General features: G+C 47.0%; 1 protein-coding gene across 1 annotated transcript; it reads left to right on the top strand.

Annotated features, from left to right (window-relative positions):
* The first annotated feature begins 266 nt into the window (after positions 1-266).
* Positions 267-5199, top strand: gja9a (gap junction protein alpha 9a). Its single transcript, XM_062466409.1, has 2 exons — positions 267-434; positions 3578-5199. Exon 2 carries the CDS (start codon positions 3600-3602, stop codon positions 5055-5057), a length of 1458 nt encoding a protein of 485 aa, XP_062322393.1. The 5' UTR covers positions 267-434; positions 3578-3599; the 3' UTR covers positions 5058-5199.
* The last annotated feature ends 4448 nt before the right edge of the window (positions 5200-9647 follow it).

Here is a 9647-nt window from a genome sequence, read left to right as displayed (position 1 = left end):
CAGTATTTCTACAGAAGAAGGACTCATGGTTAGGACTAGGTCTAGTACCTAGGACTAGGACTCAGGACTTGGTCTAGAACCCTGAATTAGGACTCAGGACAAGAACCCATGACTGGGGATAGGACTAGGGGCCATGACTGGGGCTAGGACAAGGACCCATGACTGGGGCTAGGACTAGGGGCCATGACTGGGGCTAGGACTAGGACCCATGACTGGGGCTAGGACTAGGGGCCATGACAAGGACTAGGACTATGTGAAACCAGCTGGCTGCACATTCAGTGGAGGCTAAAAGGCTGAGAGTGTTGAGAGACAGATGGCCGGAGGGAAAAATCATTTTATAGTCCTAGAATCAGACAGGAGCATGTACACAGTTCCACGCTTGGGTCAGAACCAGGACTTCTGGACGGTCATCTGAGGGGAAGAACCAGAAATTAGTAAGTGCAACAAACCAGAACCATCGATCTCTTGTAAATGGAATAAAATTTTGTGTCAACTGGTAGTGAGGAACTTAATTACAGGGAGGAGCAGTAGAGTATGAAATCGGACATGACCCATTGATTACAACAGAGGCACAAACAACTATTGATTAGAAAAAGCTGTGTGGCTTGGTGCCTATGATAACATTGTGCTGGTGTCAGGGAGATTCCAGCCACAGTTACTCATTTACATTTTACTGTTATTTTTGAACATTAACATCTGAGTTGAACTGATGTGAGGGTGAACATGTTTGTGGCCATCTCCAACATCGAGATGGTGAATATGACAAAACAGGGTCCAACCAGGGTGAGGTGAGTGAGTCAGGTACCAGTAACACAGCTGTGTGTTGGTGCTGTCCTCCTGAACCTGAACAGCAGCCCGCTCCCAGAGAATGCTGTTCCACTGTGAGAACACAGGAACCGGCATCACTCGTGGACTAGCATCCTTATCAAACCAAACTTTATTAGTAAAGCCATGTTTCCAAGCAGTGTGACAAAGGGCTTCACATACGCCTGTAGAACTGCTCCCTGGCCCACAGAACCTCTCGATGAAGACAAGGGGAAACGCCACACGGTTTGATTCTGCCTGCCAACCCAAACTCCCTCAGCTAACTGTCCCCACACCACATGGGGGGGGGGGGGGAATTGATTTCCTGTGAGCGCTGTGTTGTGGTGCTGCCCTAGACCAGTCAGTCCTGTTGTGCTGCCAGCTGTGTTGTGGTGCTGCCCTAGACCAGTCAGTCCTGTTGTGCTGCCAGCTGTGTTGTGGTGCTGCCCTAGACCAGTCAGTCCTGTTGTGCTGCCAGCTGTGGGCGCAGTGGGTCAGGTGATGGGCAGAGACAGACGTTGGGGGCACCAACGATTTTTGTTGTAGCATTTTGTTTGGCTGGGTGCATCTGTATGACCCGTGGGGACCTAAACCACAGGCCATCCGTCCATGCTGCTGCAAGGTAAATGGAAATGATGTTCTTCTGCTATTGATCAGATACACTGTTTATAAGTTAACAGCGTCCAAAGGATGGTTCTGTCTGAGGGAACAGGACTAAAGAGCAGAGCATGAGATGATTACATCGCAGGATTTTATCAATGTCCTGGGGATTACCCACGCTTTTATTTATCAATTTTTTAAAATTTCTAAAAAGTCTAGAACTGTAACAGATTTTTTATTTTTATTTTTTTGATAAAAGGTATGTAATTTCTGTATACTTTGGTAATTGTATTGGAAATTGATTATGTGTCATTTGTAAATCCTTTTCCCCACTTACGTTGGTTTAAAACAAATGATCTAATTTTAAAATGTTATTTGTCAGGTGATTTAACAGATTAGCCCTCATTCCGATTGTTAGCCGCTGTGCCACACAATTAACTAAAGATCTCTGAAGGATAATCTAGACGTGAGGTATGCATGCTATCCCTCAAATGAAAGATAATTTCCGCTTAGTTATTGCTAAAGCCCTTTTCTGTCTATTATCCCTTCATCACTCTCACCACTCTCTCCTTTATATCATCATCCCTTCATCACTCTCTCCTTTATCTCATCATCCCTTCTTCACTCTCCTTTATCTCATCATCCCTTTAACACTCTCCTTTATCTCATCATCCCTTCTTCACTCTCTCCTTTATCTCATCATCCCATCTTCACTCTCCTTTATCTCATCATCCCTTCATCACTCTCCTTTATCTCATCATCCCATCTTCACTCTCCTTTATCTCATCATCCCTTTAACACTCTCCTTTATCTCATCATCCCTTCATCACTCTCTCCTTTATCTCATCATCCCTTTAACACTCCTTTATCTCATCATCCCTTCTTCACTCTCCTTTATCTCATCATCCCTTCTTCACTCTCTCCTTTATCTCATCATCCCTTCTTCACTCTCTCCTTTATCTCATCATCCCTTCTTCACTCTCTCCTTTATCTCATCATCCCTTCTTCACTCTCCTTTATCTCATCATCCCTTTAACACTCTCTCCTTTATCTCATCATCCCTTCTTCACTCTCTCCTTTATCTCATCATCCCTTCTTCACTCTGTCCTCTATCTCATCATCCCTTCTTCACTCTCCTTTATCTCATCATCCCTTCTTCACTCTGTCCTCTATCTCATCATCCCTTCATCACTCTCTCCTTTATCTCATCATCCCTTCATCACTCTCCTTTATCTCATCATCCTTTCTTCACACTCTCCTTTATCTCATCATCCCTTCTTCACTCTCCTTTATCTCATCATCCCTTCACCACTCTGTCCTTTATCTCATCATCCCTTCACCACTCTGTCCTTTATCTCATCATCCCTTCATCACTCTCTCCTTTATCTCATCATCCCTTCACTCTCATCACTCTCCTTTATTTCATCATCCCTTCACCACTCTGTCCTTTATCTCATCATCCCTTATTCACTCTCTCCTTTATCTCATCATCCCTTCATCACTCTCCTTTATCTCATCATCCCTTCATCACTCTCTCCTTTATCTCATCATCCCTTCACTCTCATCACTCTCTCATTTATCTCATCATCCCTTCACCACTCTGTCCTTTATCTCATCATCCCTTCTTCACTCTCTCCTTTATCTCATCATCCCTTCATCACTCTCCTTTATCTCATCATCCCTTCATCACTCTCTCCTTTATCTCATCATCCCTTCACTCTCATCACTCTCCTTTATCTCATCATCCCTTCACCACTCTGTCCTCTATCTCATCATCCCTTCATCACTCTCTCATTTATCTCATCATCCCTTCACCACTCTGTCCTTTATCTCATCATCCCTTCATCACTCTCTCCTTTATCTCATCATCCCTTCACTCTCATCACTCTCCTTTATTTCATCATCCCTTCACCACTCTGTCCTTTATCTCATCATCCCTTATTCACTCTCTCCTTTATCTCATCATCCCTTCATCACTCTCCTTTATCTCATCATCCCTTCATCACTCTCTCCTTTATCTCATCATCCCTTCACTCTCATCACTCTCTCATTTATCTCATCATCCCTTCACCACTCTGTCCTTTATCTCATCATCCCTTCTTCACTCTCTCCTTTATCTCATCATCCCTTCATCACTCTCTTTCAACCTTACTGACCTGCTCCCCTCCTCCAGTCACAACAATGCCCGTGTGAAGATGGGGGACTGGAACTTCCTGGGTGGGATCTTGGAGGAGGTCCACATCCACTCCACCATGGTGGGCAAGATCTGGCTGACCATCCTGTTCATCTTCCGGATGCTGGTGCTGGGCGTGGCGGCAGAGGACGTGTGGAACGACGAGCAGGCCGACTTCATCTGCAACACGGAGCAGCCGGGCTGCAGGAACGTCTGCTACGACCGTGCCTTCCCCATCTCCCTCATCCGCTACTGGGTGCTGCAGGTCATCTTCGTGTCCTCGCCCTCGCTGGTTTACATGGGCCACGCCCTGTACCGCCTGCGCGCGCTGGAGAAAGAGCGTCAGAAGAAGAAGGCGGTGCTGCGGCGCGAGCTGGAGGGCGTGGACGTGGAGCTGCTGGAGGTCCGGAGGAAGATCGAGAGGGAGATGAGACAGCTGGAGCAGGGGAAGCTGAACAAGGCTCCTCTCAGGGGCTCGTTGCTCCGCACCTATGTGGCCCACATCGTCACCCGCTCAGTGGTGGAGGTGGGCTTCATGACGGGCCAGTACCTCCTCTACGGCTTCCACCTCATCCCGCTGTTCAAGTGCGAGCGGGAGCCGTGCCCCAACGCCGTGGACTGCTATGTGTCGCGGCCTACAGAGAAGAGCGTGTTCATGGTGTTCATGCAGGGTATCGCTGGAGTGTCCCTCTTCCTCAACATCCTGGAGATCATACACCTGGGCTACAAGAAGATCAAAAACGGCATCCTGGACTTCTACCCTCATCTGCGGGACGATCTGCATGACTGCTACCCCAGCAAGGCCAAGAAGGACTCAGTGGTTCCTCAGTCCTGCATGGGCACGTTCACCGGCCGCAAGGCCACCATCCCCTCAGCGCCCAGCAGCTACAACCTGCTGCTGGAGAGGCCTCCGGACGCAGCCGGATACCCCTCCGCCTTCCTGCCCCTCCAGGGGGAGCTGGCGGGGCAGGGCAGCCTGGAGGAGGCCAAGCATGTGACCCACAGCCCCACAGAGCACAACTTCAACTCCAACAACACCAGCAGCGACACGCGCTCCCCGCCCTGCGACTCCACCACGCCCCCCAAACAGGAGGAGGAGTTTGCTCATCGCGGTGAGGAGGAGAAGGATGGGCGTGGCCTGGACTCCCCGAAGCGCTCCAGGGACTCGACCCACACCTCGTCCTGCCCCACTCTGCTGGCCGGCGCTGCCAGGAAGCCCTGGAGGGGGAACGCCTCGTCCAACTGCTCCACGGTGGTGGAGGGCAAGAGCTCAGATACCGACTCCTACGGCGGCGCAGGGCCCTCTGGCTGGAGAGCCTCGGGGAAGGCGGATGGCAGGCCCAGTCGGCCGTCCACCCCAGACTCCCTGGAGGACTCCAGCTCCGGGTCGAGACACAGCCCGCGGGCGCTCCCACGGCGACCCTCCATGGCCAGCAGCGGGGCCAGCAGCAGGCGGGCACCCACTGACCTGCAGATATGACCCAACACTTACCCAACACTCACCCACTGACCTGCAGATATGACCCAACACTTACCCAACACTCACCCACTGACCTGCAGATATGACCCAACACTTACCCAACACTCACCCACTGACCTGCAGATATGACCCAACACTCACCCACTGACCTGCAGATATGACCCAACAGTCACCCACTGACCTGCAGATATGACCCAACACTCATCCACTGACCTGCAGATATGACCCAACACTTACCCACTGACCTGCAGATATGACCCAACACTCATCCACTGACCTGCAGATATGACCCAACACTCACCCACTGACCTGCAGATATGACCCAACACTCACCCACTGACCTGCAGATATGACCCAACACTTACCCACTGACCTGCAGATATGACCCAACACTTACCCACTGACCTGCAGATATGACCCAACACTCACCCACTGACCTGCAGATATGACCCAACACTCACCCACTGACCTGCAGATATGACCCAACACTCACCCACTGACCTGCAGATATGACCCAACACTTACCCACTGACCTGCAGATATGACCCAACACTCATCCACTGACCTGCAGATATGACCCAACACTTACCCAACCCTCGGGGACGGTTCAGCTAAGGGTTCAGCCATGTGCAGATTAAAAGATTGCAGGTTTGAATCCCCTATGTTGTCTTGTTTGGGATGAAAGCGTCTGCTAACTGAACACAGTGTTTTCTGGTGCCACCCTGCCCTACCCTAACCCTAACCCTGCTTTTGCCCCTGTTGTTCAGGATCTGGAGAAGGGCTACTTTAGATTTGAGGTGTTTTGTTTGGAAGAGGATGTCTTGTGAAAGTGAGATCATGTGGCACCAAGAAGAAGCTAGGGTTGATATCTTTGGCACCAACTGCTTTAAAACCCTTTAAGGCACAATGTGTCTGTTTGTTTGGAAAAATTATCTAAATATTTTGCTGTGGAACTATGAAGTAATGATCATTTACAAGAGATAAAATGTGTATATTTATGAGATGTTTGTTTTTCCTGAAACCTTTTTGTACCATGAAGCCATGTCAACATTTGAGCATTCTACAATAAAGTTTTGTATATCGATGCTGATGTGGGCTCAATCAATACCCGCCCAGTGTGGACCAGAACTAAAACTATTACATCACCAGACACAACTAGCTAGGGAAAAACAGACACAATTTAGAAGTTGCAGAATCAATTAACAATGTAAACAATAAGAAAATCACGCAGCGGTTTCAGTATTACATGTCATGGTTTTATTATGATAGCTGGTTTACCATGGAGGGTTTGGGTGCAGTTCTGTGGGAAGATGTGTGGGCTATGCCAAGGACTATGCAAATAAAATCAGCTCAGCTAATCAGCATTCATTCAGGGTTAGAAGGCTGGAGTTAATAGGCCGAAACCCATCGGAACACTGGAATGCAGGAAGCACTGTTTGAAAAGTGACGGGCTCCATCCGAGCTGGAGAGGTGCTTTTCTATTGTCTAGGAATATTGAAGCTATTTTAGAGCAGGCCTGACACTCACTAGAACAAGCCGGGCCTCAGTCTCTTAGAGAGTCTGATAGGTATGTTGTGAGCTGTTGGGGGCCCGATAGCCTAGCTTGTAGTGTAGTCAGTGAGGTTGCTGATGTCGTTTCTCCCATTGAGACGGTGTCGGTCCCCCGCCCTTTCTCTAAATTTCGGCCTTCAAGTATTAGGAATTATACCAATTTAATATGTATTCAGCCTTGCTCCCCCGTTGCTCTTCCTACTAAGTTTTCTGATGACAGTGCCGCCCTCTCTGAAGTATTATCTACGTCTAAATCTGCCAAAAACCCATACTGGAATGTTGGGCTCCTAAACATCAGATCTCTATCCACAAAGGCCATTTTGATTAATGATCTAATGTCTGAATACAGCCTGGACTTGATTGGACTCACCGAAACCTGGTTAAAACCTGATGAATATTCCCCCCTGAATGAAGCATCGCCTCCGGATTTTGCGTACTCACACATCCCTCGTGTATCAAAGAAAGGTGGTGGTGTTGCTATGATATATAAAGCTAGCTTCAACCTCAGCCTAAAATCAGTAAATACCTTTAAATCATTTGAAATAATTTGCATGAAACCACCAACTATTTTAAAAAGGAATAATGCTACTACTCCTGGCCCCCCTCCCTCATTTTGTATAGTTACTCTATACCGGCCCCCCGGCCCGTATTCCCTCTTCCTGGAGGAATTTGCAGATTTTAGTGCTGATCTTGTGACATATACTGATAACGTCTTGATTATGGGTGATTTTAACATTCATGTGGATGACCCAAAAGATCCTTTAAGTAAGGCCTTTACTGCTCTAATGTATTCCACAGGTCTCACTCAGGTGGTTTCCAAACCTACCCATCTTCACTCGCATACATTAGATTTAGTTCTCACGCGGGGAATCAAGATTAGTGACGTCATTGTCCACCCCCACAATCCTATATTATCAGACCATTGCCTGGTCACCTTCAAAATGGACCTCTGCCAGAGCCTTGGAGGCACTAAGAATATTTCTACTAGCCGCTGCATAACCCCAAACACAGCTCTGGAACTGGCTAATATTCTACCCGCTGCACTAGAAGTCCTTGACGTCCCAAATAAATCATTAAATACTAAAACGAGGGATCTGAATTTGGTTCTTCAGCTATCCCTAGACTCTGTTGCCCCTCTCAAACCAAGGAAAAGAAAGGACAAGAAACTGGCTCCATGGTATTCAGAGGAAACCCGCACTCTTAAGAGGTCCACTAGAAAACTAGAACATAAGTGGCGTACCACTAAATTGGAGGTTTTCCGCCTGGCCTGGAAGGACAGCCTAATGGAGTACAAGCAAGTCCTCATTAGGTCCAGATCAGATTATTTCTCTAGGTTGATTAGTAAGAACAAACACAACACTAAGTTCCTATTTGACACTGTTGCAAATCTCACTAAGAAAAGTACACTCTGTGTTAGTTCAGATCTCTCTCCCAATGATTTCTTAGATTTCTTTGACCAAAAAATTTATGCAATAAGGGACAAACTACAGACTAGTCCTGGAGGAGTGGCCATCAACACTGAACTTTCCCCTATACCAAGCATGCTGCATGTTGAGGCTCTCACTCACTTTAACCCTATTTCTATGGAAGCGTTCATCGAGCTGATAGACTCCTCGAAACCCACTAGCTGCCTTCTCGATCCTCTCCCTGCCAAACTCTGTAGGGAACTTCTCCCTATTATTGGACCACCCATGCTTAGTATTATTAATGAATCTATTGTAATTGGCCAAGTCCCCAACGATTTCAAACAAGCTATTATTAAGCCCCTTCTTAAAAAAACAAACCTGGATCCAGGTTGTCTTAGCAACTACAGGCCAATTTCAAATTTGCCATTTATCTCCAAAATTTTAGTGAAGGCTGTGGCACAACAGCTCACTGAGCACCTCTCCTCAAATCAGCTTTATGAACCTCTCCAGTCTGGATTTCGTCTCCACCACAGCACTGAAACCGCATTAGCCAAGGTAGTCAATGATCTACTGTTAGCCTCTGACGCGGGTTCTTTCTCTGTCCTGGTTCTTCTAGACCTAAGTGCAGCTTTTGACACGGTGGATCATGAGATTCTCTTGGAACGTATGGAGAACTATGTTGGGATTTCTGGTACATCACTTCAGTGGTTTAGATCGTATCTATCCGATAGATCACAATATGTCCACTATGATGGCTGCTCATCCAGGAGCTCCACTGTAAAATACGGAGTACCACAGGGTTCAGTTCTAGGCCCTCTGTTATTTTCTCTCTATATGCTGCCTTTAGGAAACCTAATTAGAAGCTCTGGGGTAAATTTTCACTGTTATGCAGATGATACTCAGCTATATATGTCTATAAAGTCTGGAGAATTTCCACATGCTATGGAAAAATGTGTTTCTAGGTTGAGAGCTTGGATGACTGCAAATTTCCTTCTTCTAAATTCGGATAAAACCGAGGTTCAAATTTTCGGTCCTAAAAAATATAGAAATTTTTTTTCCAATCTGACCTTAGACCTAGACGGCGTCAAAGTCTCTCAAAGCCAGCTAGTAAAAAAATTTAGGAGTCACAATGGACCCAGACCTTTCGTTTGAGTACCATATTAAGCAAATTACTAGAACTGCATTTTTCCATCTACGTAATATTGCCAAAATACGAACATTTCTCTCAAAGGATGATGCCGAAAAACTAATACATGCATTTGTTACGTCCCGATTGGACTATTGCAATGTGTTGTTCTCTGGCCTCCCAATTACCCACCTAAAAAATTTACAGCGGGTGCAAAATGCTGCTGCTAGACTATTGACCAGAACAAGAAAGTTTGATCACATAACATCTACTCTTGTCTCTCTACACTGGCTCCCTATCCAAGCCAGAGCTGACTTCAAAGTTCTACTACTAACCTACAAATCTCTGCATGGATTGGCACCACTGTACCTCTCCGGTCTCCTTGCACCCTATTGCCCCGCAAGGACACTTAGATCTCAAGATGCCGGCTATCTGGTGGTTCCCAAAATTAAGAAAAAAACAGCTGGAGGTAGGGCGTTCTCATATAGAGCGCCTCTTCTCTGGAAT

This window comes from Osmerus eperlanus, chromosome 7 (genome assembly GCF_963692335.1).
Source record: "Osmerus eperlanus chromosome 7, fOsmEpe2.1, whole genome shotgun sequence".
In the NCBI taxonomy this organism is placed as follows: Eukaryota; Metazoa; Chordata; class Actinopteri; order Osmeriformes; family Osmeridae; genus Osmerus; species Osmerus eperlanus.
Note: the sequence above shows the minus strand (reverse complement) of the source record. Positions and strands in the feature narration are given on the sequence as shown.